The 27,282-nt window shown below is 36.4% G+C and overlaps 4 protein-coding genes and 6 non-coding genes across 21 annotated transcripts; 6 read left to right on the top strand and 4 right to left on the bottom strand.

Moving 5' to 3' along the window:
• Positions 1-1,743: 1,743 nt before the first annotated feature.
• LOC110809634 (cysteine synthase-like) lies at positions 1,744-6,469 on the bottom strand. 5 transcript variants are annotated; one of them, XM_088206360.1, is made up of 12 exons: positions 5,281-5,397; positions 4,893-4,983; positions 4,687-4,743; positions 4,473-4,582; positions 4,324-4,381; positions 3,840-4,103; positions 3,617-3,754; positions 3,483-3,534; positions 3,188-3,267; positions 2,437-2,496; positions 2,209-2,289; positions 1,744-2,072 (listed from the first exon to the last, which is right to left on the bottom strand). In XM_088206360.1, exons 3-12 carry the CDS (start codon positions 4,723-4,725, stop codon positions 1,983-1,985), a joined length of 972 nt encoding a protein of 323 aa, XP_088062486.1. In that variant the 5' UTR covers positions 4,726-4,743; positions 4,893-4,983; positions 5,281-5,397; the 3' UTR covers positions 1,744-1,982. The 5 variants fall into 5 exon arrangements, with proteins under 5 accessions (XP_088062486.1, XP_021891208.1, XP_088062488.1 ...); XM_022035516.2 differs by lacking the exons at positions 4,893-4,983; positions 5,281-5,397 and adding an exon at positions 6,182-6,469; XM_088206362.1 differs by lacking the exons at positions 4,893-4,983; positions 5,281-5,397 and adding an exon at positions 5,516-5,652.
• A 376-nt stretch (positions 6,470-6,845) lies between these two features.
• LOC110809627 (bifunctional L-3-cyanoalanine synthase/cysteine synthase D2-like) lies at positions 6,846-13,525 on the bottom strand. Of its 3 annotated transcripts, none has more exons than XM_022035502.2 (12): positions 13,062-13,520; positions 11,737-11,852; positions 11,561-11,670; positions 11,422-11,479; positions 10,791-11,054; positions 10,577-10,714; positions 10,389-10,440; positions 9,290-9,369; positions 8,630-8,689; positions 8,144-8,224; positions 7,689-7,782; positions 6,846-7,141 (listed from the first exon to the last, which is right to left on the bottom strand). In XM_022035502.2, exons 3-11 carry the CDS (start codon positions 11,650-11,652, stop codon positions 7,690-7,692), a joined length of 918 nt encoding a protein of 305 aa, XP_021891194.1. In that variant the 5' UTR covers positions 11,653-11,670; positions 11,737-11,852; positions 13,062-13,520; the 3' UTR covers positions 6,846-7,141; position 7,689. The 3 variants fall into 3 exon arrangements, with proteins under 3 accessions (XP_021891194.1, XP_021891193.1, XP_021891196.1); XM_022035501.2 differs by having other exon boundaries at positions 11,796-11,852; XM_022035504.2 differs by lacking the exon at positions 7,689-7,782 and having other exon boundaries at positions 11,796-11,852; positions 13,062-13,525.
• On the top strand, positions 13,382-13,543 carry LOC148253609 (U1 spliceosomal RNA). The gene has a single exon (XR_015812980.1). It is a non-coding gene; the product is annotated as a U1 spliceosomal RNA (small nuclear RNA).
• Positions 13,544-13,876: 333 nt separating this feature from the next.
• On the top strand, positions 13,877-14,038 carry LOC148253608 (U1 spliceosomal RNA). Its single transcript, XR_015812987.1, has one exon. It is a non-coding gene; the product is annotated as a U1 spliceosomal RNA (small nuclear RNA).
• A 552-nt stretch (positions 14,039-14,590) lies between these two features.
• LOC148253607 (U1 spliceosomal RNA) lies at positions 14,591-14,752 on the top strand. The gene has a single exon (XR_015812986.1). It is a non-coding gene; the product is annotated as a U1 spliceosomal RNA (small nuclear RNA).
• A 1,910-nt stretch (positions 14,753-16,662) lies between these two features.
• On the bottom strand, positions 16,663-18,812 carry LOC110809625 (bifunctional L-3-cyanoalanine synthase/cysteine synthase D2-like). 2 transcript variants are annotated; one of them, XM_088206357.1, is made up of 8 exons: positions 18,661-18,812; positions 18,444-18,553; positions 18,276-18,333; positions 17,897-18,160; positions 17,633-17,822; positions 17,386-17,525; positions 17,225-17,305; positions 16,663-17,145 (listed from the first exon to the last, which is right to left on the bottom strand). In XM_088206357.1, exons 1-8 carry the CDS (start codon positions 18,697-18,699, stop codon positions 17,050-17,052), a joined length of 978 nt encoding a protein of 325 aa, XP_088062483.1. In that variant the 5' UTR covers positions 18,700-18,812; the 3' UTR covers positions 16,663-17,049. The 2 variants fall into 2 exon arrangements, with proteins under 2 accessions (XP_088062483.1, XP_088062484.1); XM_088206358.1 differs by having other exon boundaries at positions 18,746-18,766.
• Positions 18,813-19,450: 638 nt separating this feature from the next.
• Positions 19,451-19,611, top strand: LOC148253606 (U1 spliceosomal RNA). Its single transcript, XR_015812971.1, has one exon. It is a non-coding gene; the product is annotated as a U1 spliceosomal RNA (small nuclear RNA).
• Positions 19,612-19,983: 372 nt separating this feature from the next.
• LOC148253605 (U1 spliceosomal RNA) lies at positions 19,984-20,145 on the top strand. Its single transcript, XR_015812985.1, has one exon. It is a non-coding gene; the product is annotated as a U1 spliceosomal RNA (small nuclear RNA).
• Positions 20,146-20,971: 826 nt separating this feature from the next.
• LOC148253604 (U1 spliceosomal RNA) lies at positions 20,972-21,132 on the top strand. Its single transcript, XR_015812989.1, has one exon. It is a non-coding gene; the product is annotated as a U1 spliceosomal RNA (small nuclear RNA).
• Positions 21,133-22,049: 917 nt separating this feature from the next.
• LOC148253603 (cysteine synthase-like) lies at positions 22,050-26,977 on the bottom strand. 5 transcript variants are annotated; one of them, XM_088206353.1, is made up of 11 exons: positions 26,826-26,977; positions 25,947-26,004; positions 25,311-25,574; positions 25,100-25,237; positions 24,959-25,010; positions 24,656-24,735; positions 24,456-24,515; positions 23,861-24,329; positions 23,580-23,650; positions 23,239-23,335; positions 22,050-22,270 (listed from the first exon to the last, which is right to left on the bottom strand). In XM_088206353.1, exons 1-8 carry the CDS (start codon positions 26,852-26,854, stop codon positions 23,949-23,951), a joined length of 1,062 nt encoding a protein of 353 aa, XP_088062479.1. In that variant the 5' UTR covers positions 26,855-26,977; the 3' UTR covers positions 22,050-22,270; positions 23,239-23,335; positions 23,580-23,650; positions 23,861-23,948. The 5 variants fall into 5 exon arrangements, with proteins under 5 accessions (XP_088062479.1, XP_088062480.1, XP_088062481.1 ...); XM_088206354.1 differs by lacking the exon at positions 26,826-26,977 and adding an exon at positions 26,085-26,456; XM_088206355.1 differs by lacking the exon at positions 26,826-26,977 and adding an exon at positions 26,162-26,456.
• Positions 26,978-27,282: the final 305 nt, after the last annotated feature.

Raw genomic sequence — 27,282 nt, 5'->3', positions numbered from 1 at the left:
TGGTACATGAGATGTATGTCATGCACAATTTTATGTTTACTTCTCAAACAGACATGTGAATATCCTACCAACCTTGTCTCTCATGGGAACTTTTTTTGTTGGATCTTGTTATCCAATTTTCACTCCTTGGATCTTGGTTCAAACATCAACGTGATGAGTTCGAGCTAACTTATCACTCAAAATAACAAACCAAAAATGTGAGATGACCTTCCACCTAAAATATTACTTCACTATAGACAATAAACACTTTGTTTAGACGAGTGCACCTATCTTGTAATAGGCAACTAAGTATAATAGGCAACTAAGTATACATTTATCACATGGCTAAATGTTGTGAAACAATTGTGCCTCTATTATAGACAAAAAGATATATTCTTAGTTTTCTATCCAACAACATGTATTAAGAGCATTTATAGTCAAAAAAATTCTAAATAACTATATGCTTAAGTTCTCAGTGAGATTCAAGCTCCCATAAATATAAAGTTGTTGACACACTCCAAGATCTCTCAAGAAATATGAAAACACTCCTTTTATATCCTTTGTCATGTGCTTGTAAGTGACAAGTATGATTGATGTTCTCCCAACTTGAATGGAGTTGGGTTTTCCAGTTCCCTACTGAGCTAGTTGAGCAAAGTGCACAATATGTATCTGAGTGAAAAGTGTTTTAATGTAAAAATAATTAGTAAACAAAAGAGAGTTTGACTCTTTCCAAAATCAAACTCTATAACCTAAAGTCTCGGTAACTATGATATTGTTGAGCTTGAAGTTTTAAAGAATTCTAAATTTAACCTTCAAGCTAGCATGGAAAGTTATGACAGTCATTAACTAAATTAAACCCCATAAATCATTGACTTATATCATATGAAGTTCTTGCAAATAACTCACGAATATCCTAATAGTGATTTTAAAAACTCAGTACAATATAGGAAATGTGTCAAGTAATCTATCTCTCTTAATCTAATTGTCAGACTCCTACTCATAATGAAGGCTAACTAGGCCAAATTTTACCCAAAGGATTATCCTCTCTTAAGCATGCATTTTCATGCAATAAATAAAAACAATTATATAACTTTAAAGCTAGATATAGAAAAAGCATATGACAAAGCCTATTGGCCTTAGAAAATCCCATCTTCGTATCTTGTTTTCCTTTGCATGGAGAAATTGACTCACTCAGTTGAAAGAGAGATTAGCAATAAGAACTGGTAGCCTCTTCAACAAACCAATGAGGGCTCGAAAAATTCTCATATATATTTTTAAAAGATGATATACTTCTCTTTCCCATGGCAAGCATGATACTTATTAAGAGAATTACATGTGATGCAAAGCTTATGGAGCCTCTGGATAGTGCTTCAATATCACCAAATTTAAATTGGACCTCTTCCTCGATAGTACCAATGTTGTCATAAATGAGATTAGTGAGCTCTACCGAATCCCTACCACCGTTGACTTTCGGAGGTACTAGGCTTTAATCTTATTCATAGGAGGATTAATAGTAATATTTTTGATAAAGTTAACCCAAGATTAGGAGCTGGCAAGCTGTTGGCTACCATATTTTATTATTTTAGTTTACTATTTAGTATTAAGTAATTAGAACTTTATGAGAATAATAATCTTATATATTCCATGAGCACAACATGCAATATAATACACTCACTTGAATTCTGTATTTACTTTGGATGGAGCCCAACAAAATATCGTGCGATGTGCAAAAAGGGAAAAGATGAACGAAAATCCAAACCTCGATTGCGCTAACAGATTTCATTTCTTATTGAAAGATTACAGCATATCAAACAGAAAATTAAACTTAAACAAGTCTACAAACGACAATTTCCCAAACCTTTTATTTGGATTAAGATTATTAACTATAGTACAGGATAGACCTCCTAAATATTACATAAACTCATCAAACAACTCAAAATAATATAGCAGTAACTCAACAGAAATGATTATACATATTTCTACTTTCTTGAGTAGTTAACATTTCAATCAAAAGTCATCTTCTCTGCTTCTTGCCTCTCTGATGCAAACAGTGCAGTTGACAGATAACGCTCTCCAGCACTTGGAAAGATTACCTGCTCAACAAGGAAGAAAATATGTGCAGCACAGTTAATTCATATCGACCTGAAGGATAGTTGAAATCATCCTCCTCGAACTAGAAAATAGTAACACCGACAAATGGCTATGCGTGTATGACACCAATCAACTTACAGCTATGAGTTTCCCAGCATTTTCTGGCCTCTTTGCATACTTCATTGCTGCTGCTGCTGATGCCCCGGAGGAAATTCCTACCTGCAGAAGAGAGAAAAAAATGTTGATCACCCTATTTTTGTAAAAGCCAGTAACCTTGAATAGCTGCGGCAGTGATAGTATGTTATGGTAAACAGTAGACTATATAGAAGATCATAATAAAGATATCTAAAATAGCCATAATCATACCAATAAACCCTCTTTCAAAGCAATCTTTCTCGAAGTTTCAACAGCTTCCGGACCTGTTACCTGGAAAATTATAGAAACAGATGGTTGATTACATATAGTCCATGTTTGGACTGAGGGAAATGGGAAAAGGAACGGAAACGAATGGATGATCACCACCTTTTCTCTTGTTCGGATGAAAAATAACAATTAGGAAAGGAAAGAGGGATGCTGAACAGCTCTCTATTCTCCTTAAAACTTCATTTTTTTTATTCATCAGAATTGGGAGAAGAGGAAGAGAAAGGACCGAGATTAAAAATTTTATAGAGGAATTTTCTGTCTTATCCTTACTTCCTAACTTGTAATTTTATCAATAAAATGTATTCTGATTATTTTCTTATAACTAACCCTTTTATTTCCCTTGTAAACTAAAGAAAACAAAATATCAAAGTAATTATTTCCTTTCCTTTTTCAGTTTTAAGTTATCCAAACAATGGAAATACTTCTCTTTTCACTTCCTTTATTTTTTTCTTTCTTTTACTTTCCTTAACTAGTTTTTACTCAAACATATTTTCTTTCTTGGAAAACAAACAGATAACTAGTTCATCTAGAAGTCAAACAGAAAAAATGTGTGTGTGTGTGTTTGTGTATTTAACAAGACATACAAATTACAATATTGATACCTTCATACTCAGAATCCAATGAAAACAGAAAAAAAACTTCAGCGCATAATGTTTAAAAGGAAATTATCAACAATATGAGTTTTAAGACTTACCTGAATAATTTCATCAATCTTATCAATATCTTCAAAAAATGGAACATAGCCTGGGCCTATGCCTTGAATCAAATGTGGACCTTTGACATGAAAACAGCATGAAATACTCCTAGTTAGGAACATTTTTACATGTAAAAGGATGTTGCTTACATGGTTTAATTGAATGTAAAGTGCAAAATTCAGTTGACTACAAGATCTGAAAGACATTGTTTAAGTTCCAAAAAAATCGGCTTCACCTAAAAATTAGAAAGAGTTCAACATCCTCTGAGAAATGAAAGAGGAAACTATAACTCACCTGGTTTTCCTCCACTTAGGATTGCACTTTCAACCGGTTCCACGCCAATCACCTAAGATAGAAACAAAAGAAGGCACCCTATTGATAAAAACATTCAGATCAATTCTTTCTTTTGTAAATGCTTGCGAACACACCTTAATATTCGGATTTTTCTCCTTGAGAAATTTCCCAACACCAGCTATTGTCCCAGCAGTTCCTATGCCTGCAACCACAGCATCAACTTTTCCTCCAGTGTCTCTCCATATTTCTGGACCAGTTGTGTCATAATGAATCTATAAGGAAAACAAACAAGTGATATGACTAGTTAACCTGCCCACCCATCTTCGTATACCCAAGATTGATAAAGTTGGTTAATACCTGTGGATTGGCAGGATTGTCATATTGCCTGAGCATAAAGCTGTCAGGGATATTACTTAGTAACTCCTCCGCCTTCCTAAGAACCTCCTCAAAGCCCTTATCTGGATCTGTGAGATAAACCTCAACTCCGAAGGCTCGGAGTACAATTTTCCTTTCAAGACTGGCACATGCTGGCATCGTGATGATAGACTTGTATCCCTTCGCTGCTGCAATGAGTCCCACCGAAATTCCAGTGTTTCCACTTGTAGGCTCAATGATGACAGTCTGTTCCAACATATCCAGAACCAGAGGAAGTTTTGTTAGCTTGATAAAAACATAGTTGAAGTTCAACTGTTAAAATCAATGATATTGACTATGAGGTCCTTCTAAATTTTCTAACACTCTATTTAATTTGATAAGTGATTAGTAAATATTCAACAACTAATAAGCTACGCAATTTATAGGTTCAAGCAAAAACATTATTGTAATCTTTTTGGTGTCTTACCTTGCCTGGAGTGATCAAGCCCCTTTCTTCTGCATCTTTGATCATACTATATCCAATTCTACACATTAAGAAATTAAAAGTATGAGTTAGCCTATGTATCTTTCTGATTATAAGATTTGCCTAAAGAAAATAAGAAATAAATTGTACACCTGTCTTTCACACTGTTGCCTGGCTCAAAAGACTCTAGCTTGGCAGCAATTCGTGCTAAGCAACCATCTACGACTCTGTTGAGATATACCATTGGGGTATTTCCTATCAACTGTATAGACCAACATAGAAACCAGTAAACGGCTAAGAACATGAATAAGATAATATTCAAGTATAACTACTATAAAAGAAGCTTTGTATTGGGGAATGAATTACTTCTGTAACATCTTTTTTAATTCGGCAAGTGTCCTCCATGCTATCTTTCTAGAAGAACTACAAGGAGCATAAGAGGTGAAAATTTAAAACCGTGTATGAATTACAAAAGACTGTTGACAGACATCTCAAAAAGAGAAATATACAGATGGAAATTTCTAGTTCTGTTAGATTTTGAGGAGTCAAAACCAAGCACTAAAGTTACATACATGGAAACATCTAAAATCCAAAGCATCTAGAGCCAACAACTGTAATAAAACATATGGCCAATCATCACCATGCAATCAGCAAAATGGCATCCTGCAAAATTGTAATCACAGACAGCTGTCTAATGTTACTCCTATCAATATCAGCAGAATATATATAGATAGACAGATTAAGTCCTCGTGAGATCATCAGATGTTAATATTTTACTAGCTAAATCAGTTGATACCCATGTGAAAAAAAAAAAAAAGCAAATTGAATCACCCCTTAAAGCTTATTTTCTTTCACCAAACCAATTGAAGATACCCTAAAAGAAGTACTTAGTCTGACAAAGCAACAAACACAAACTGAGCAAAAAACATAAAATGGAAAAGAATCAGTCCTCGAACCAACCAGCAGCGGAAAGTATCCGGGAATTAGAGTTAGATAACTAGACAACAAAGAATATTTATAGAAACTCTTATATCTATTCTCTATATCAAGAAACCAAGCAGTAGAACGACAAGAAGATAGTACCAGTCAGACTTTTAAATGCATGCTTAGCAGATAAGACTTATCTTGGATCAGAACAAAGAAGTCTTTGGAATTAACTATGGCATTGTTTACACTCTAATTTTTTGATACAAACATTGTTAACGTAATCTCCGCCTATCCATTTTCTTGGGTTTCTTGGTACAAGTTAGATTGAGCAACTGGACTTTAGCTGCTCTTGAAAAGCTTTTTGCGACTATAACAAGAGTGCTTCTTTTATTTCTTTCTACTTGATACTTCTATTAATGAACTGATTAAGTGTAAACATGAACGTTTGTTTTGTTATGAACTGGTTTTCATTTCGGCAAAATGACAAGATAATATTATCTAGTAACAGATGATACCTTTAAAAGTCAACACACAAAAATGTATGTATATATATGTGTATGCATATAAGCCAAAGTGTATTGGAGTTTTGTTTTCTTCGGTCCAATGTGGTTGAAGCCCCTGGCATAGTGCCAGGGCCGGTTCACATTGTGTTAAAATTGATACTGTTCTTGTACTTTTTTCATGTTGTGTATTTGACAGAATTTACATTACATTCTATTCAAATTTCTTTCATTCTGATTCAATTTTTTAAAAATTTATTTGATATCTATAAACTAATTATAATTTATACATTTGATATCTAATTAAATCAATTTTACAATTATAATATCAAATTCCAGTATGAAAAAAAAATTAATCATAAAAACACTAACTCGTATTGTGTTAATTCTAACATATAAATCCCGAGATTTCAGCGCGGTGATGAAGAAGATACCTCTTGATAGAGGATTTCCCGAGCAATGAGGACTTTCAGCAGGATGAATATAAGATTGTGAGCTTTCAGCGAGAAAGATTAGCCTCAAATTTCTGCAAACAGAACAGATTTCCCAAGCGAATAAAGTGGATCTTAATAGACTGGAAGCCAAGAGGAAGAAAAAAAAAAGAAGGAAGAGCTAACGGCCAAGAGAAAAGAGAAGAGAGTGGTCATCTTCCTCTCTCATCATTGACATTATCTACTTCCTCTTTTCGTAGGGAATCAGAAATTAACTTTGTTTTGCTTTGATTATCTCTCTCCTCAAGTTCTGCACTTTTTTCTCTTTTCTCTTGAAACAAAAAAAATTATGTTATTTTTCTTCTTATGAATTTGATTCTCGCTAGATTACTTTATACTTGTTTTCGCTAATAGTATATTTAATTTGCAGTTTGATCTATGGTATTAGACATACTTATCTTCCATTCTATAATTATAGATTTTATATCCTAACATGTTAAAAAATGAACTACAAAAATACCAACATGAATTAGATTAAAAGAAAAAAAACTAAGTTCGAATCAGAATGCTTCTTTTCATTTAACTTCGATTGCATTTGCATTATTTCTCAACATTAATCGCAATTAACAAAATCTTAAGAGTGAGCACGAATACCAGATCCGGTCCCTTTCAGAAGGAAAAGCTATCAAAAGATACAATTTAAGAAAGTCCATAAGCCGAGTACATGAGTTGTTTACAGCATATAATACAACTTTATGATAACCATTTGGACTAATATCTATCATCTTGAAAATGCATTGTGTTTTTTATGTCTGAATCACAGTGTTACACAAACACAAAGTTAGACCTTGCAAACTATCTGAAAGATAAGACTCAGTCAAAAGCCATAGTCTCCGCCTCGTGCCTTATTGAATCAAACAGCTGAGTAGACAGAAAAAGCTCTCCAGGACTGGTGAAAATCACCTGCAGCAAAGAAAAGACAGCAAAACAATGAGGAAACCTGGTGGAGTTGGATTGAAACAGCACATTTGACAGTTGTTTCTACAAAACTTGGATGTATATCCAAATTCTATCAGTAGATTGTCTTCTTCAAAGGCAAAGCATCTTTTAATTGGCACAGGAGTCATATTAGCAAAATTGATATTAGTAGTTCTATCTATCTTCTTAATGTCTTTGCTCAAATTGTTGGTGGGTATGGCAAAGAAGATCAAGTTCATTACTAAGAATTTCTTTCTGGGAGAATTCAAATGCAAATAGGAGGATTATCCCGTTTCATTATTAGGAGGATAAAAAAAAAATTAATTTACCGCTTTATTATTTAGTAAGGATATTAGACTTGTTAAAATACGACTACTGGTATTACTTTCCCATAAACAGATATTAATACGGATAAAAAATTTGTCATATAAATATTTTAAATAATTAATCAAACTCAATTATTTCAAAGAAACTAAAAGAAATTTTTAGAACACAAAGTACAAATGGTAGTTTCAGCTATTGGGTAACACACCTCAATTGTGTACTTCCATGTTTTCTGCCTCATGCCTAATTGAATCAAACAATGCTGTAGATAAATACCGCTCTGCGCAGCTGGGAAAAATTGCCTGTATAGAACAGAATAAATAGTGAAACTTAATGAGGTTCAATCTAAATTGTTTATGTAAATAATAGATTGAATGTTTTTAAAAAAGTAGTTCAAATATGATGCTTTATGCGATATTATGAGTGAACTATGACTGATCTATAAGCTTGCGTGTGGAGGCATGTTTGATGTAAAAATAGTAAATGGTTTCTCCCCATTACCTTGAGCTTCTGAAAAGATTAGTTTAGCTTTATGATTTTACACAAACGAAAACATGATAATGTGACACTAGTTTTTAATCATCAATTCATCATAAACTTTTAATTCGATCCATCTAGCCATGGAAATAATAGCGCCAAATATGCTTAAGCCACTAAACTTACAACAATGAGTTTTCCGGTATTTTCTGGTTTTTTAGCCAACCTTATTGCAGCAGCAGCTGCAGCTCCGGATGATATACCAACCTGCCAAACATATCAGATCAGGACTTGAAACCTTGACTACAGGAGGGCCACTAACTGACCAAGAAGAAGGTAATAGAAACATAGATATTAAGTTTCGGAACAAAACTAGAAATTTTGTAGAATTTGTTTGCAAATGTACACTTAGTTCAATAAAAAGATTATAAAATCCATCATAAAATGATAAATTTATGAAATTTAGAACTTATTATTCCAATTCTACATAAAATTTTATATGTGATTAATTTTTATCATTTTCTATAAAAAAAATTACATCATTCCTTAGTTGAATTAAATGTAAATTTACACATGAATTCTACAACATTTCTATGCTTGTTTCAAACAAAGCCCTGAAAATGAAAAGTTAAAATGAACATGGAAAGATTTTATAAGCAATCGAAAATGTACCAGCAAACCCTCTTTCAAGGCAAGGAGCTTTGTAGTTTCAATGGCTTCCTCACTTGAGACCTGAGAAGTTACAGGAGCAGCAGACATCATCTAAAGGTATAATCTGAGCCCTGTGTTGGCATTTGCTATAGATCAAATATAGACTTTGCATGAAAAGACACTATGCGAGTATAAAATATTAAACAATCAAGAAGAAAAAAAATTAAAGAATGGAAAACATATGTAGCACAGTTATTATGACATACTCTATAATGGGATAGAATCCAAATTCAATGAAAAAAGTTAGAGACACAAAGATGTAAAGCTCATGCTAAAACCATAACCTCAATACGGTCAATTTCGCAAAACTTTGGACTTTTTTTTAAACATAAAGAAAGATATATGAGCTTATCCGCCATAGAGAAAGGGCATTCTCTTAGGTAATTAACCTTAACGGAATCAAGACATGTCATGATAAAAGAATATAAAATCACTTTGATCACATCATTTGTTGATAACAACATATGCTCTCAAACTCTCTCCCAATCTTCAGAACTATGATGTCTCTCTATGGGGATGTAAATATGTATCATTAGATTTCATTTGAATGAAATGGTAACGACAGACTTGTAAAGCCTAAGGGAAAATTAGCACTTCTCCCAAAATTGTTCTATGACTTACTTGCAGAACATCTTTTAGTATGTCAGCATCCAAAAGGGGAGGAATGATACCGGCACCAATTCCTTGAATCATATGCGGGCCTACAACATGTGCAGCATGCAGTGCATCATCAAATTAGGAACCATGAGCTTTCAGTTGCTCATGTTAGCTAGTATAAGGCAAAAATCAAATCTGCTATGGATCTTTTCAGCATTTGAACACACACTATGGCCATAGTCTTTGGAACAAAACCCAGCAAAGTGCAAATGTGAGTGGATTTCTTCCACTTGCATGCATTTACTTCCAAGATTGCATATCTATTGATACTAATAGGACTAAATTGAGTACAAATGTCAGGGGTCTTAGCTAGTTACTGTCAGAGGGATGCATATGTGAAAATCTGCATTGACAAAGTTACCATCAAAAGCAAAAGATTTTGCTTTCTTGTCAGGTAAAAATGACTCTTCTTTTGGTTCAAGTGGAAGAGAAGAACTTAAGCAAAGCAGTTTCTTCTTTTAACAACTATAGCCTATGTTTGGTTTGAACTACTAACTTCGTAGAAAACAATATAAATGAATAAAGTTGAAACAAAAACAGTATTCTAATTTTCTTTTTACTTCAAGTTAGGTACAACCTTTTTTCCCATATAAGCAAGCAGGAATCAGGAATCTTGATCAAAAGAATTCAGTATGAGAATAAATATTAATATAGATAATGATCAAATTCTACATTTCACGAATATTCTAATCACGTGAACTTTAGAACGAAAAAGAAAAGAATATTATAGTAACATAAACTCAAAAAACCAAAAAAAAAATGGTATAACAATTAAGTGAAAGAATATGATAGAAATTGAATAAAAAATTAAGGGATGAACTAGTGTAACACTGAGTTCCCTTTTTTTTCACCCTACGTGCTAATTAAAAGGAGCAGACATCCCAGGGCTTGCATGCACAACCTTATAGAGAAAGATAGAAATACTAACCACCTAACTAAAGGGTGATTCTTGAAATATTTAGTTCTATCCACAATCACATAAATATTAGATGATTCCGTATCAAGGCAATGGAGTTGAACAAGAACACAAGAGAGCTAAGAAATGAAAGGAATGGCAACGCACCAGGCTTTCCTCCATTCAAGACAGCACTTTCTGCTGGTTCAACTCCATAAACCTATATGCAACCAAAAGAAAACACACTAGCAAATTAATACTGGAAGTATTTTGTTCTTGTGCAATCTGTCTGTCATGACATGTCCATGAAATGTGCAGAAAGTGCATCGTGTGTGCACAAAAACAAACAAGATAACCTCAATATCTTTGTTTTTCTCCTTAAGGAATTTCCCTGCACCAGTTACTGTACCACCAGTCCCTACTCCTGCAACCAGCACATCAACTTTCCCTCCTGAGTCTCTCCATATTTCTGGACCAGTGGTCTCATAATGGATCTAAAAGAATAATCATGTAATCATTTAACTCCGACAATCGCTTCCAAATGTCACAAATTTTCTGAGAGAACAATACCTTTGGATTGGTGAGATTTTCAAATTGCTGGAGCACATAACCATTGGGTGTGTGGCTTATTATCTCCTCGACCTTGTCCATACAACCTTTTAAGCCTTTTCTTGAATCTACCAGGTAGACCTCAGCTCCGAAAGCTCGGAGCAAAATTCTTCTTTCAATACTCATCTTTGAAGGCATTACAAGGATAACCTTGTAACCCTTGGCTGCAGCAAAGGATGCCAGTCCAATTCCCGTGTTACCAGCAGTAGGCTCGACGAGGATAGTCTTTTAGCCAATAGTATTCAATCATATGAGAAAGGAAGACAAATTTATTAATCCAACAAACTCTATAATTTTGAACATTTTTGTGGCAGATGTCCTCCTAAGACAAATATTAACTCTTTGATATGGGAAAACACTCTTGATCATCACTAAATTGCGAGATAAACTAACATCACCAAAGCTAGACTTTATGCATTAATAGTGCATTACATGCTGCATTGCATATCCACCAAAATGGCAACCCTTCCCCAATTTAACATGATGATCTAAGTTCTTTGGTGCGACAAGCAGAAACTCTTAGTGCTGACAGGAAATAAAGGGAGCAAAGTGAGTTGTGAATTATTGCAATAGCAAACTTTCCATTATGTACCTTCCCTGGTGTAATCAAGCCTTTATCTTCAGCATCTTGAATCATACTATATGCAATTCTGCATCCAAAATTTGGAAGTCAAAACCTCTAATTCCCAGGTAAAAGTTTGCTGAATGAACACTAATTGAGAGTTACGTACCTGTCTTTAACACTAGCACACGGTCCCATCATCTCCAACTTGGCAGCAATTCGTGCAACGCAACCCTCCACAACGTGATTGAGATACACCATTGGAGTATTGCCTATTAACTGCTCGAGCACAGTGAAGCGGAAGAAAGGGAGAAGAGGAAGTACGTAAATCATAAGCAAACTTACTGTCGTGCAACTGAAGATGTATAAGCCATCATAAAATATTTGAAAGCATGAAACATTACTGCAGTGACATCTTTCTTGATTTGGCAGTTGTCTTCCATATTATCTGCTTGGTATATCTGCACATTCATTAAAGAATAAAGTAATGGCTAATATTTGGTATATCTGGTTGTCAAAGACAAATTGCGTATATGGCCAAACCAGAGAGTGCTATAAGAAAGAAAAATGAGAATAAAGTACATTAGTCCAAATATGACTAATGACTCTAAACAGTGAGTATATCTCCAGATAATTTGAACGGCACAGAAAAACTTGGTGAAACAAAATAAAGGGACTAACGCTTAATTATTACCATGAGGTGACCTGGTTGACAAATTGTCAAATGTAATAGATGTGAAACAACTGAATTGAGTATCGATTATTCTAAAAGTTTAAGCTAATAAAAATTGTCTAAATCTTGTTATTTATGATCTTACACTGGACAGGGCTACGATACTGGATGGAATAGGATAAAAATCTCCCTGTACTTCAAATTACCTTAGAATCTTGAGTCGGTAAACATAAGAAACTCTTCAATAAATCTAGAAAGAGATTCAACTTCCATTACTATAGGGTACTGAACTTTTTTCAAAGTGGCTATAAATTAAAGGTCCAATCAATATACCAAGTACCCAAGAATTTTTGGACAACCGATTCCAATGATCCAACCACACAAACTCAGAGAGCAAAAGTAAGCAAGATCAAAAGCTTGCTTTACCAGAAGAAAGAACAAAAGACAAGGAATTTCCAGTACTGCAGAGTCCTACGGAATAAGAATTGGTTTCTTGAAAGTCAACTTATATCTGAACTTTTTTCAAAGTGGCTATAAATTAAAGGTCCAATCAATATATATTGCGGAGCTCATACCAAGTACCCAAGAATTTTTGGACAACCGATTCCAATGATCCAACCACACAAACTCAGAGAGCAAAAGTAAGCAAGATCAAAAGCTTGCTTTACCAGAAGAAAGAACAAAAGACAAGGAATTTCCAGTACTGCAGAGTCCTACGGAATAAGAATTGGTTTCTTGAAAGTCAACTTATATCTATATATTCACTTACATATGGATTGGGTTTCAAGAGGTACTCCTTTTACTTTTGGTAAAAGCCGAAACTCAAAACACTAGGAGTTGACGTATTATCACAAAACAAATGTTTGGGTATGACTTTCACCCATCATTAATGTCTAGAAACAGAGAGAGAAAATGAGCAAAAGTTAAGAAAATCTTCTATATCACCCAATACGAGTCAGGAAGTTTAAAAATGTCGAGCAGTGACCAGGAGAAATACCTCAAGATCAAGAATTGAAGAGCAGAGAAACCCAGTAAGAGTGGCTTTAGGCGTCAGCGCTAGGCACCACGGAGAAGCAAGACGAAGAAGAACAAGGGGAGGTTCTCAAGTCCTATCTTTGACTTTGCCTTACGTGGCCTAAAATCTGATAAATCTTTACCCAGTAGAGCACTGTAACGAAATTGCTTGAAGGACCCATTCTTCATGCGTGCTTTTCCTTTCGGTAAGGGCACGGGTGGAATTCGTCCCACATCATCCGGATATGAAGTTTAGTCAAGCGCTGAGCTGTACAAATAAAGACCTTTGAACACCTTTCCAACATACTTACCTGGACGGGGTCAATGGGCGATCAAGAAGGCTCATGGCCTAGGCTAGTGACTTCCATTGCACTTAGGAAGGGCGCTTAGTCTAAGGTCTCCCCAAGAGGGAGAGCCTACGTCATAATTTGTGGTAGCGGGGGCCTGCGTTCGCGCGGCCCCTACCAACTCTAGTCTAACATTAGTACTCTCGGTACACGTAAGTGAGATAGATCATCGAATAATTAAGTTTAAAGGGTCGTTCTCAGACGAAACAATGGTTTCTGACTGATGAAATCGAATTACCAACAGGTCGGAGGTTAATAAGTAGAAAAAAGACCACATATATGCATAGAGATAGACGGAAGAGAGAAGATTTCAACTGAATGGATGGCCAATATAATGAATTTTACGGTGGATACTCGAACGAGGAGCCAGGGTGAAGTCCCACATCGCGTAGACATTACAAAGAGGTCGGCCAAGCGGATGTAAATGAGAACCGTCGGCAACCCTAACAACATACTTACCTGAACGGGGTCAATAAGCGATCCGGAAGGCTTATGGCCTAGGCTAGGGACCTGCATTGCACTTTGCGGGGGCCCTCAGCTTAAGGTCTCCCCAAGAGGGAGAGCCTACGTCATAATTTGTGGTAGAGGGGGCCTGCGTCCGCGCGGCCTCTGCCTAATGATAGTGAAATCGTTGTTGCTCTGCCAGTAGAAAACTTGAATTATACCCTCTTCACCAATTAAGGGGTGCCCTTCATTGTCTATTGACAGTTTTTTGCTCTGTTTGTGTAAACCAATTTTCCGTTTGTTTCTTGATTCCAAGAAAACAAGGAATCTTAATTAGACATGAATTTTACTAGAACTTCTGATTGCATCGGTGGAAAGAATGATTCTGGGATGCTTGCTAGGTTCTAATATCAGTTACACAAGTTACATATCAATGCCATTCAAACAACAATGGAGAAAGCTAGTTGTAATGCTTGGGAAGTTTCAGGTATTTGGTCTGCAACATAAATCCTGTTAATAGTGGAGTTCCATGTAACACAGCATAAACGTAACACAGAGATCGATGAAGTAAAAAGATTTGAGCTAAATAAATGGCCAGTATAGTGAATTGGATGGTTGTTTTTCTTACCAAGGGACCAGGCAAAAAGTCCCACATGGCATAGACACAACACAGAAATCGACCAAGGTAAAATAAATGGAAACCCTCGCCCTCCGTTACAACATACTTACCTGGGCGGGGTCAATAAGCGATCAGGAAGGCTTATGGCCTAGGCTAGGGACCTGCATTGCACTACGCAGGGGCCCTATGCTTAAGGTCTCCCCAAGAGGGAGAGCCTACGTCGTAATTTGTGGCAGAGGGGGCTTGCGTTCGCGCAGCCCCTGCTAATTTTTAGTCAAAATTCTTCAGGTTTCTCTGCTATTACGGATCACAGTTAAATTAGAAGTCAATGCTGGATTAATGTGAATGTAACATGCAATAAATATAAAAAATAATTTAATTTATTTGTGTTAAAATAAATTAAAATATTATTAATAGCAAATTTTTAAATTAAAATTATTTGAAAATACATGTGCCTATCCACAATAAAATTAAACTTAGATCAATGTGTGATATTTCGAATTCTCATTACTAATAGAATCGAAATGATTTCTGAATTGATCAGAAGATCTTTTCAATTGGCTAGAATCCGTTACTTGAACGAAATTAGATCTTGTTAAATCGTATTGAATATTTGACGATACATTTCGTACCTTATTAAAAAAATTGATCCTTATTTACCGATCATATATTGTCTAACCAAATCCAATTCTCTCTCTATATGTTCCTCAAAAAATCCGATTTGTGCGGATTCCTCCCCCAACTAACCAAGAGATCTTGGCAGAATTGCAACACGAAATTGAACACAATTTTGTAAAGAAATAGCCCACTTGTTTCTCGAAAAGAGATGGGAAACATACTCAAACTTTGTTGTTTGATTTCGTTAAATTAAAATTATTTGAAAATACATGTGCGTATCCACAACCAAATCAAAATTTGTTGTTCAACGAAATCAAACATTCAACTTAAAAAAAATAGTGTTAAAATTTTCTCTCAAAATCTTAACAAAAAAATTCACCAATTTTTATTTTTAGTGTGTTGCTGATTTTTTTCAACTTACCTCTCCACCTTTTCTAACCCCCACTCATGATATATATATATATATATATATATAGGTGGCATGGGTGGAGGAGTTCCTTTTGACTTAAAAATATAAATATTAATTTTTAATTTTAAAAAATAAAAAAATTAATTTATCTCTAATATTAATTATATCATCGATACTAATAAAAAATGTAATATTTTATTTAGACAAAAAATTTATTTATTTAATTAAATTAAATTTTTAAATAATTAATTTATTTAGTAAAAATCAGAACATTTGTTAGCGTGCAACCTCATGAGTTTAACACTTAAATTGTAGTAAATTGGTTTGACCAATTTAATACTTTTAGTTTGACGTCTAGCAACACTTCTCTAACAACTGGATAACATAAAATATATAATTACTCTAAAAAATTTACTAAAAAAATATGTAATATTTAATTCCGTTATTATTATTCCGCATTAACCTTAAGATATAGTTTAAATTTCAAATCTCAATAATTAACAAATTATATTTAATATCAATTATAATTGACTAATGAATGACTTAAATTTTTTTTTTCTTTATTCAACTGTCATGTACAATGTCTTAATTTAGTTATTATAATAAATAATAACATATAGTTTAAACTTATTATCAAAGTTGACAGATTTCGTCTTGATCAATAATTAATTTACAAGTATTTAATCAGATCCAATATATTTTCAACTACAGTTCTATAACTGTAGATGTTCAGAATCAAAATATAACAAATGACTTGTCAATTACTATGATGATTTCAAGTCTAAGAAAATTCTTACATCTCATTAAAATAAGATAATACTCTATTGACAGTTTAAGTTAATATTAATCATTAGAAATTTTCAATTGGCTCAGTTCAATGATCATATCTCCATATGCATCATCTATATATGTGATTTAGTTAATAAGATTAACTAATATTTATCTTATAGAGAGTATCACATATATATATATATATTAGTCTTACCGGATCATTAATGTTCTATATTTTTATGATCTAACGAATAAGAATATTTTAAATTAAATCATAAAAAGTTTTACTCTCATTATCAATATTCTCATCTTGATGTAAAATTTATAAATTTAATTAAGAATTTTATCAAATAAATTAAACGATAAGATAATAATATAATAATAAAATATTATTATCATATATTAAAATAAATTGTCAAATAATAATGTATTCAATATATTACACAAATAATTGGATCGTGAACATAACACTTATATCTCGAACAGTTTGTTCGGATCAGAAACCCCTCTATCAAATAGTCGAAACTAAAACATAAGATTTCTTTTTTCGAGGTTTCTTTTCTTTTATTACAAATTTTTCGATCTTCAAAACAATGAATGTACGAGTTTACATCCTTTTTATTCGGTTTAAACTTCTGATTATACAATAATAGAAAGTGTGATTCTAAGATGGTTGCTGGGTTTATCGAAGGTTGCAATCATCAGACAACAATGAAAAGTTATGTTGGGAAACTTCAGATATGTGGGTCTGCAGCATAAAATCCTAACAATAGTGGAGTTCCATGTTCTCTGCCTCATGCCTGGCTGAATCAAACAGGGCAGTAGACAAATATCGTTCTCCACAGCTGGGGAAAATCACCTGCAGAGCCCAGAACAATAACAGTGAAGACAAACCGGAAGTTGAAAGAATCAAGAACTTCAAAATCTAATCAACTTACAACGATGAGCTTTCCAGCGTTTTCTGGTCTCTTTGCCAACTTTATTGCAGCAGCTGCAGCAGCCCCAGATGATATTCCCACCTACCGAAGACATTGAGGAATCAAAGGCTGGAACTTTCTTGATCCAAAACATTATCTGTTTGAAATATCTCAAGACATACCAGCAAACCTTCCTTCAAAGCAATGAGCTTAGCAGTTTCAATGGCTTCCTCACTGGAAATCTGAACAACCTCTTTTAGCATCTCAACATCCAAAAGAGAAGGAATGAAACCAGCACCAATCCCTTGAATCAGATGCGGGCCTTCCACAGATTCAAACATCAAAGTCAGTAATTTTTCAGTACTTGAAATCTAAAGAAGCTATTTCTAGTTTTCTGAAACAAAATCCAAAAAAAGAGTAGCAACTCACCAGGGCATCCTCCGTTCAAGACAGCACTCTCTACTGGTTCAACTCCATAAACCTCAATCTCTTCATTTTCCTCCTTCAAGAATTTCCCTGCGCCGACTATTGTCCCACCAGTCCCCACTCCTGCAACCAGTATATCAACTTTCCCGGCCGAGTCTTTCCATATTTCTGGTCCAGTGGTTTCGTAATGAATCTGTAAAGATCATCTGTCAACTCTTCAACTCACAAACTCACCCTCAGAAATTCAACACCAGCACATTTATATACCTTTGGATTTGCAGGATTCTCCAATTGATTAAGCAGAAAACCATTCGGTGTGTTCTTTACTATTTCCTCTAATAATTCAACGGCGTCTTTAAAGGTTATGCCAGGACCCATGATGTACAATTCAGCTCCAAAAGCTCGCAGTATAACTCTTCTCTCAATACTCATTGATGATGGCATGATGATCATTACTTTATAACCCTTTGCTGCCGCAAAAGATGCCACCCCAATTCCAGTGTTGCCAGCAGTATACTCGATAAGGGTCGTCTATCGGCCATTTTTTCAAGCACCAAGTGGACAAAAGAAAATTGTGACTAACCCAAAAATCCCATTATTTACAAGCAATTTAAACTCTTTGCAATCGTCATGATCATCTACGTACCTTCCCTGGTGTAATCAAGCCTCTGTCTTCTGCATCTTGAATCATACTATATGCGATTCTGCAACCAAAATCAAACCCACAAACTCTCAGCAAGAAACATCAATAATGTCAATCTGAAATCTGAAAGATTAACACTAGTGGAGGTTGTGAAAGTTAATAAACACATGCCTGTCTTTAACACTAGAGCAGGGTCCCATCATCTCAAGCTTGGCTGCGATGCGAGCCACGCAGCCATCCATAACATTGTTGAGATATACCATTGGTGTATTTCCGATAAGCTGCCATAGCAAACAGGAAGTGGAGAAAGAAAAGAGTTACTGAAAATTATAAAGATTAAAGGCAAGTGCAGATGCATAAAAAGTTTAACCAGAAAAGTTTCAATTACTGCGGTGACATCTTTCTTGATCAGGCAATTGACCTCCATAATCAGAGAAGCTTAAAAACCCAAATACCAAAGAAATGCAGCAAACCTTTGTTTTCTTATCCAAAAGCTATCCGAAAAGCTCCATTTATTGGTGGATAGAATCATTGACTAAAAGTAAAGTAATAAATTGGTAAAGAAGAAGAGTACACGTGTAAACACCGTACACTTGACTTTTCCCATTTCCTGATTTATATTTACGTACATATATTCCAATATGGCAACTAGGAGCCATTCCAACAACTTTACATGGAACTGGATGCCTTGTGACAACTTTTCAATGTTGAATTTGATTAACCAAGTTATTGAAAAAGAAAAATCAGCTTTGATTTTTCAAAATTCAACCTCGAATGGCATATGGGAAACGTTCTAAGAACTTCACATGATGGAACTGGGAAGCCTTATAACAAGTTTTCTATTTGGGCTTTAATTGACAAAGTAAATTATCAGTTTTGACTATTCAAACTTCAACGTTGAATTTCTTTTGTGGGAAGCTTGAAATTATAGCAAGAGTTCTCGAATATGGAAGGCTTTTGATCTTCAGAACCCACAATAGTTTCTCTGTAATTTCTAGACAAATAGCGGAGTATTCCTTTCACACTTCTGGAGGACATCCAGTGCTTAAGAAAGGTGGAGACTTCGAAAGAAGAGCAAAAAAGGAACTGTCTACTTGCCCAATTGTCCCACATGGATTAAACACTAGATGATTAAATAAGTAAGTTATATAAATAAAATAGCCGGGCAACTGGGCAACATACTTACCTGGACGGGGTCAATGGGCGATCAAGAAGGCTCATGGCCTAGGCTAGTGACTTCCATTGCACTTAGGAAGGGCGCTTAGCCTAAGGTCTCCCCAAGAGGGAGAGCCTACGTCATAATTTGTGGTAGCGGGGGCCTGCGTTCGCGCGGCCCCTAACAATAATATGTTAAACTGTTTTGTTTGTCGGTGAAGTCGATTATCTGTTTTAGTTCTATGTTTGTCAGAACTCAAATAAACAATGGCCTAGCTTACAAATTATTTCATGAAAACAGCTATATTCAGCCCATTTTTGTATGGGAGTGTTTGACCGTTTGACTATTAATAAATGATCCCCACTTCACGAATTATATCAAATTACTTCATGATAGAGCGCTATTCAGCTTTTGTTCGGTTAAGAAGGAGAATTGGACAGCGGAGATTTTAAAGTTCTCTTGTTTGTTAGGAATTGCAGTCCCACATCGAGAGTACGGTACGCTTTGTTAGATGCGTGAATGCTACTTATGTTAAGCGCTCACCTGTTGATAGACATACTTACCTGGACGGGGTCAATGGGCGATCAGGAAGGCTCATGGCCTAGGCTAGTGACTTCCATTGCACTTCGGAAGGGCGCTTAGCCTAAGGTCTCCTCAAGTAGGAGAGCCTACGTCATAATTTGTGGGAGCGGGGGCCTGCGTTCGCGCGGCCCCTACCAAAATTTTGGTTAAAATTTTAAACGAATCGTCGGAAGACGTATGTTTGTAGCAGCCTAATACGCATCGACTCTGCTTGGTCAGTTAAAAAAGGGGGCTCGTAATAGTAGGTCATCAATACTAGCATGATGTGCTTCATAAAATTGAACTACCACAGCACGCCCCACGGACTTCTGCTTGGGTTAGTTAAAAAGAGGTTAGTATTTTGCCATCAATACTGCATGATGGGCTTTATAAAATAAAACTACCAACTGCCTTGTGTTTGAGTAAAAGAAAACCAAACGATTCCATAGATGTCAGGTCTCGAGCAGAGGGTCGAAATATAAGTCTCTTGTCAGCTAACGAGATATAATTAGGACGATAATTCTCGATGAAATTAACAATGATTGGTTGCCGGGTGATCGTGTCTGTTTCCACTTTCTCTTGGCATGTTATTTTCGTTATGGGCTATTAACGATCATTGGGGAGGAAGGTGTTAGGAGGGATCCAGTTGGGGAGAAACCTGTTATTTCAGATGACTTGGAATAAATTGAATCAGCATCTAGTTTCTTTTTTCCATGCTCTTTGCCGACCAACTTACTCTCGGTGTTATGTACGAGATACACGACAATAAAGTAACACATCTTCATCCCTACAACTAACTGCCTCCTTAATTATGATTATAACACCACGTTAGCTCGATGCGATCTCGTACTCGGTTGTCCCACATCGAAACTGCACGAAATATTAGAGGCAAGATGCTGTCTTGTTGTCCCACATGGGATATATATGAGTCCAGAGAAGGAGGCTGAATGTACATAATCACCCGGGGTAAACTCTGCAGAACTTACATACCTGGACGGGGTCTATGGGCGATCAAGAAGGCCCATGGCCTAGGCTGGTGGCTACCATTGCACATAAAGGCAGTGCACTAGCCTAACATCTCCGCTTCGGAGACTGTACGTCATAATTTCTGGTAGCGGGGGCCTGTGTTCGCGCGGCCCCTTCCAAAGCTAACCCCAAAGTTTGTAGCCATTTGATTATATTTTAGTGGGTGGAAAAATTACTAGCTACTGAGAACCTTCGTGTGTAGTGAATTTATTTGCTTATTGCTTCACGTAGAACAGTAGATTTGTTTGTCTTTTGTTGAATTTTTTACAAGACCCGATAGATAATTTCATTAGCCAGTGAATTCTTTTTGTATTTCGAAGTATGTTTGGTTAACATAATTCTTTTTCAGTTTTTTCTTCTGCGACATTATTGTGAAAAGGTTCAAAAATTAGTTTTGCCTCTGATCCCATATTGTGAGGGTAGATGTCAGAAAGATTTGGAAGGTCTGTCTCCAAATGAGGAACAACAATCCCCAGAGCTACTAAGAACAACAAAGAGAAAAATCCCCACTTGGTATTTTGGCCAAGAGAACCAAGAAAGACATTCATTTTTAGGACACTCGAGGAATTACATCAAACGTAGGATAACAAAGGGTCTTAAAGATTGTTTGAGATGAAAACTACTTGAATTGCCAATTCGAACTAACAAACAATAATTTGTTGGAGTCCATTTGAGACTGAACATCTTTATTACTCATAACTTATTGAGCAAATCGCTTCACAAGTCACTCTCGTCCGTGACTTGTGGTAGTCAGCTCCCTTGTTGGCAGCAGAGGGACATCTCAGGCCTCAAAGACCATGTTCCAGCTTCTTTCTTCACAGATTCAAACAGGACAGTAGATAGATATCTCTCTCCATAGCTGAGGAAAACTGCCTGCTCTCAGAGTTGAGATTATAAAAAGACTAGTTAGACTGTATACTTCGATGAGAAGACAGTTTTCCGAAGTGGGTACTCATCAAAAACATTCCTTAACAATTGAGCTAAGACTTACAACAATGAGTTTTCCAGCATTTTCTGTAACGACCCCTAAAATATTAAAATGAAATGAGTATTTAAATATATCAAATGCGGAAGCGAGATCAAAATTTCAGTTAACATCCCTTACACGAAAACCAAAAACGTACTTAAATTATAAAAGGTTAAACTAACTAAAAGAGAAACTCGAAAACAAAACTATGAGCATGACTACAGAGTCTCTAGGCATCCCCTTCGTCGTCCTCCTGTGGAACGGGCTCGGGAACCATGTCTTCCTGATCTGAAATGGTTAAATAAGGAGTGAGCTACACTATCCCAGTAAGAACATCACGATATCTCACCGTCACGGAGGTAAAGGTGGGTAGAAAACACAAAAAGACCAACGGAGCATAATTTACAACAAACTCGTTTATTAACATAAAAACCTTTACCATCCACTTACCTCGGTGAAATTTATGAAAACAATATAAGAAAAACAATAACATTATCATAATCATGGAATAATATAAGCTGTAAAACATAACACTTATCACGCCTCTTGTAATTCAATCATTATACAACATATATTTTTCTCATTTACCAGCCTACTAGTATCCGTAGGGGTCCATAGGGGTCCCGCTACCCGTTAACCTTTAACATTCACAATCAGTTTCCAGGGCCGTCCCCATACCCCGTCCGGTATGGGCGCCAAAACCATAAACCTCAATACCCCGTCCGGTATGAGGGTGAAACGGGCCGTCCCCATACCCCGTCCGGTATGGGCGCCAAAACCATAAGATCTCCATACCCCGTCTGGCATGTGAGACGACAATCCCGGTAGGGTTCCCTACGGACCCGGTCCGTCCACCATCTCCCAGGATATCTAGTCAGGCTGACCACCATAATACAATTATCAGTCTACACAATCTTTCATTTTCCTTTTCCTCAGTCAGCATCATCAATTCACATTTAAACAAGCAAATCGTAATTCATGCCAAACAGACAACATACAGTATCAGTTTTTCAGTCATTCAACCCATAATTAATAAAAACGTAGTATATGCACACAAATCTGTAAAATGAACACATCAAACCTCATTTTGCATTTAAAGCTGTAAACAGGCCAAATAACAGTAAATCACCAATCACACTAGACTCGGGCTCCATTAGCCACCTTAAGCAATTTCACACATTCGTTAATTTAAGAAATACCGTTTTATCATTTTGAACTTTAATACCGTGATAGGAAATAGGGTGAGGGGTCCTTACTCGTTTCGGGGTCCGAACACGGCTTCACAGTGCGCTTGCAGGCTGTCTCTAATTTTCCCTGAATTTTCCTCTGGGAACTGAAACGCACTACTGGTACCTGCACGTGTTCCAAAAAAAACCCAAATTAGGCCCAGGGCCTCTTTCGGCCCAAATCGCAACTCCGGCACGGCGGCTCCGCCGTGCTCCGGCGACGGCGCCGCCGCTGGCGGCGGCGAGTCCCCTCGGGTTGGCTGTTTTCGGCCGTTTTCGGCCGAATTCGGCCACACTCGCATCAGTCCCTGTGAGAAAACAACCCTAGGACCCTCGGGGGGCCAAAAAAATCACGGAAAAACGGAGCTTACCGGCGGCGGCGCTCTCGGGTGCGGCGGCTCTCCGGCGAGGTTCGTGTTTTGGTGATTCGGCTCCGGTCAACCTGTAGAGAAAAGAATGGTGATCACGGTGATATAAAAATTGCATCAAACGGAGGCCGGGAAGGGCCTCATCGGAGGCAAAAACCGAGAAGGGGCGCGGCGGCGCCGCTGGGCTTCGGCCGCGTATTCCGGCCGTTTGGCCGGGATTTTGGCTCCGATTTGGCCACATGAGGAATCGGCGTGGAAAAACGAGTCGGGGGTACGAAATTTACCTCGATCGGCGGTCGGAAGTTCCTCCGGTACGGCGGCGGGTGGCGGCGGCCGGCTTCTGGTTCGTCTTCTCCGGCGAGCGGCAGGCGGCTAGGGTTTGTGGTCTGGTGTGGGGGTTCTATTTATAACCCTTTGCCTTTTGATCTCAGCCGTCCATTTCGTTTTAATCTGGGCCGTTCGTTTTTTATTGAATCTGGGCCGTCCATGCGATTGAATCTGGGCCGTTCGATCGCGCGATTGATCTGGGCCGTCGGATCGCACCCACGCGGATCGCCAACGTGGCTCCTTTTCGGAGCGACGTGGTCTTGCCACGTGGCAGGCCCCGGTTGGCCGGGACTGCTGACCGGGCCTGCTGACGTGGCTCTCTTTTTTTTTTTTTTTTTTTCCCTCCTCCTTTCCGGGTGCTACATTTTCAGGCCTTTTTGCTAGCTGAATTGCAGCTGCAGCTGCCGCGCCAGATGATATTCCAACCTACATACATTCATTCAGACGAACCCTTTTGAAGATAGAAGCAAACAAACTCGAACAAGAAATGAAACTTGGCTGAAATTTTGATTAAACAAGAACCATCAGAAGATATAAAGCTGTAAAGCTTACTAGCAATCCTTCTTTTAGTGCAAGGCGCCTGGCAGTTTCAATAGCTTCTTCACTTGAAATCTGCAGAGGAAAACTTACACAGACTCTGTTAAGACAAAGATAAGTGCTAAATTGTATTGCCACTCTGTTTGCTAAATCTCTTCACTTAAATTTGTAGAGGTAGTATCTGTAGGTGCAACAAATAGCTTCTAAAAACTTACTGTAATAATTTCATCCAGTAAATTGACGTCCAAAACTCCAGGGATGAAATCAGCACCAATTCCTTGAATCTTATGTGGACCTTATAAATATTCACAGGCATACATGCTATCAGGTAAGACCAATATAACATAAAAAAAAGTCTTCTTTGTCTTTTTACAGTTTTTGGTTCAATCTTGATGAGAGTAACCTTGGTAAAAAGTAATTAAAAAGAACAAGCTGAGAGGTAAAATGAAGTTCATAAAGAAACTGATATACTGGCTAATATACGTGCCTAAACCGAAAATTCTAAGCTCGTAACTTACCAGGTTTTCCGCCACTCAGAACCGCACTTTCAGCTGGTTCGACACCAAAAATCTGTACATAAAAGAAGAGCAGCAAATTGTAAAGAAATCTTTTAATTACATTTTCTCCTTCCATTACATATGACTTGAAAAAAGTTTAACCTTTATGTTAGGATTCTGCTCTTTGAGATACTTCCCGGAACCTGTCACTGTACCTCCAGTCCCAATCCCAGAAACAAGAGCATCAACCTTTCCACCTGTGCCTCTCCAAATCTCCGGTCCAGTGGTCTCGTAATGAATCTACACCACAAATCCAATTGTGAACCTCCATAACCAGATAGCAGAGAAATCTAAAAAGTCAACTAAAAGATACCTTTGGGTTTGCAGGGTTTTCAAATTGTTGAAGGATATAAGAATTAGGTGTCTTAGCCAATATCTCTTCTGCCTTTTCAACAGCAGCTTTCATGCCCTTGGCAGGATCTGTGAGAACCAACTCAGCTCCAAAAGCGCGGAGAACTGTCCTTCTTTCTAGACTCATTGAAGCAGGCATGATAATGATAAGGTTGTATCCTTTAGCTGCTGCCATGAATGCCAACCCGATGCCGGTATTCCCGCTTGTAGGCCCGATCAGAGTACTCTTAAGCCATTGACATACAAGAAAGTAATTCTTTGTCAAGCTGATAGCTTGTTTTTCCAATTGATTTACCTCAATATTCTTCAAGACACTATACATTGATACTAAAATAAAACCGCCCTTTAGGGTACTCACTGAAACTTTTCCTTAAATTCAAGTACAAACATCATGAAGTTCAAAATATAAGTGCTTTGAATTTGACAAGAAGTCATTGATTAATACAGACTACTATTGATATTTACCAAGCCCAAGCATAAGGCATGAAACTATAAATCAATCTAACAAGTCACTAAATCTACAAACCTATTCATTTACTCGAGAAAAAAAAAATTACCTTTCCAACAATGATAGCATAGGAATATTTGAAACACTAACCTCACCGGGTGTAATGAGACCCTTCTCCTCTGCATCAGATATCATGCTATACGCAATCCTAAAACCAGAACAACCAGCAAAAGTTAATGAAAAACTTCGATTAAAAGGGATTCTAAAAGGAAACTATTGTTTGCATACAAGTGGAGCCTAATCCAACACTCGAAGATGATAACATCAAGTTCTAGTAAAATGAGCAAAGAAGAAGAAAGATGCACAGAGAAGAAGGTGGAACTGGCTGCAGGAAATTTCAGAAACTGGGTGTCGCCGAACCGCTCCACGCAGTGAACCGGCCCGACCCTTCATCTTCTTCCTCGAACTGACACCGTATACAGCTGAAACGACAGCTTTCTTCATCATTCCGGCAACATGTACCCCATATATGTTCACAAGTTCTCAACTTATAAATATGTTACTGAAAGTAGAAGTAACCCGACGCTCCAAATTCTTAGTATCAAACTGGGAATGTACAATACTTATTCATCAAGCGTCATAGAATTAAAGAAGATGCAGTAAATTAGAGTGTTGAAAGAGAAAATAAATCGGATTGAAGTAAAAATTTTAAAAAAAAAATTATATCTTTTGTAATTAATTATAATTAATTATTTATTTTATTTTTCGTCCTAAAAAACATGTATATATAGAATTATTATATTTGATGCTAGAGCAAGGCTCCATCATTTCTAGCTTGGCAACAACTCGAGCAACACAACCATCCACGACTCGGTTAAGGTATACCAATGGAGTTTTACCAATCAACTACAACAAAAACAAAGGTGCGACAGCAAATAAGGTTCCATAGGCTATACATTAACACTATTTTATCCGAAAAACACAAACGTATTAATCTTCGTATATAAATGATTACTAAAGTCTGCTTACTTCGGTGACATCTTTGGCAATAAAACCATTCTCCTACGCCATTACTCCCATGACATCTTTGGCGATAAAACCATTCTCCTCCGCTATTACTCCCACGGCATCTTTGGCAACAAAACCATTCTCATTCGCCATTCTTGTTAGATCTCTACGTAAATAATAAAGTTCATGTCAATATGGACGATTTGCAAGTGGTACTTCGAGATTATGATTTCAAAAGAATTAATTTCTTTTATAGAATTCATTTGGAGATGAAAAATTTTTATCAAGATTAACAATCTGACAACTTAAAATAAAAATAAAAATAAAAATATTACATTCTAAATTTCATTAAAATTTATGAAATTTAAATTATTTCTTCATTTTTTATCGTTTGAAAGAATTTCTAATTATCTACTAATAATAAATAAGTGCTCATTTTAAATGATTCCCACAAATAAAATTTATTTTTATTCAAACA

This window comes from Carica papaya, chromosome 6 (genome assembly GCF_054855325.1).
Source record: "Carica papaya isolate Zhongbai chromosome 6, ASM5485532v1, whole genome shotgun sequence".
Taxonomy (NCBI): Eukaryota; Viridiplantae; Streptophyta; class Magnoliopsida; order Brassicales; family Caricaceae; genus Carica; species Carica papaya.
This window is presented reverse-complemented; position numbering and strand designations above follow the sequence as displayed.

What these genes read in the sequence shown, in the direction of transcription:
- LOC110809634 (XM_022035516.2), bottom strand. Translation starts at nt 4,725, where the DNA reads ATGGAGGACACTTGCCGAATTAAAAAAGATGTTACAGAA. An exon ending in CCTAAGTGGAGGAAAACCAG is followed by an intron (nt 3,268 to 3,482) that starts GTGAGTTATAGT and finishes TTCATGTCAAAG; the next exon opens with GTCCACATTTGATTCAAGGC. An exon ending in CTTTGAAAGAGGGTTTATTG is followed by an intron (nt 2,290 to 2,436) that starts GTATGATTATGG and finishes TCTCTTCTGCAG; the next exon opens with GTAGGAATTTCCTCCGGGGC.
- LOC110809627 (XM_022035501.2), bottom strand. Translation starts at nt 11,834, where the DNA reads ATGGAAGACAACTGCCAAATCAAGAAAGATGTCACTGCA. An exon ending in TCAAGAAAGATGTCACTGCA is followed by an intron (nt 11,671 to 11,795) that starts GTAATGTTTCAT and finishes GTGCTCGAGCAG; the next exon opens with TTAATAGGCAATACTCCAAT. An exon ending in CTTGAATGGAGGAAAGCCTG is followed by an intron (nt 9,370 to 10,388) that starts GTGCGTTGCCAT and finishes CACATGTTGTAG; the next exon opens with GCCCGCATATGATTCAAGGA.
- LOC110809625 (XM_088206357.1), bottom strand. Translation starts at nt 18,699, where the DNA reads ATGGAGGTCAATTGCCTGATCAAGAAAGATGTCACCGCA. An exon ending in TCAAGAAAGATGTCACCGCA is followed by an intron (nt 18,554 to 18,660) that starts GTAATTGAAACT and finishes TTGCTATGGCAG; the next exon opens with CTTATCGGAAATACACCAAT. An exon ending in ACGCTGGAAAGCTCATCGTT is followed by an intron (nt 17,146 to 17,224) that starts GTAAGTTGATTA and finishes TGGGCTCTGCAG; the next exon opens with GTGATTTTCCCCAGCTGTGG.
- LOC148253603 (XM_088206352.1), bottom strand. Translation starts at nt 25,670, where the DNA reads ATGTATAGTGTCTTGAAGAATATTGAGGTAAATCAATTGGAAAAACAA. An exon ending in AAAACCCTGCAAACCCAAAG is followed by an intron (nt 25,238 to 25,310) that starts GTATCTTTTAGT and finishes TTTGTGGTGTAG; the next exon opens with ATTCATTACGAGACCACTGG. An exon ending in TCTGAGTGGCGGAAAACCTG is followed by an intron (nt 24,736 to 24,958) that starts GTAAGTTACGAG and finishes AATATTTATAAG; the next exon opens with GTCCACATAAGATTCAAGGA.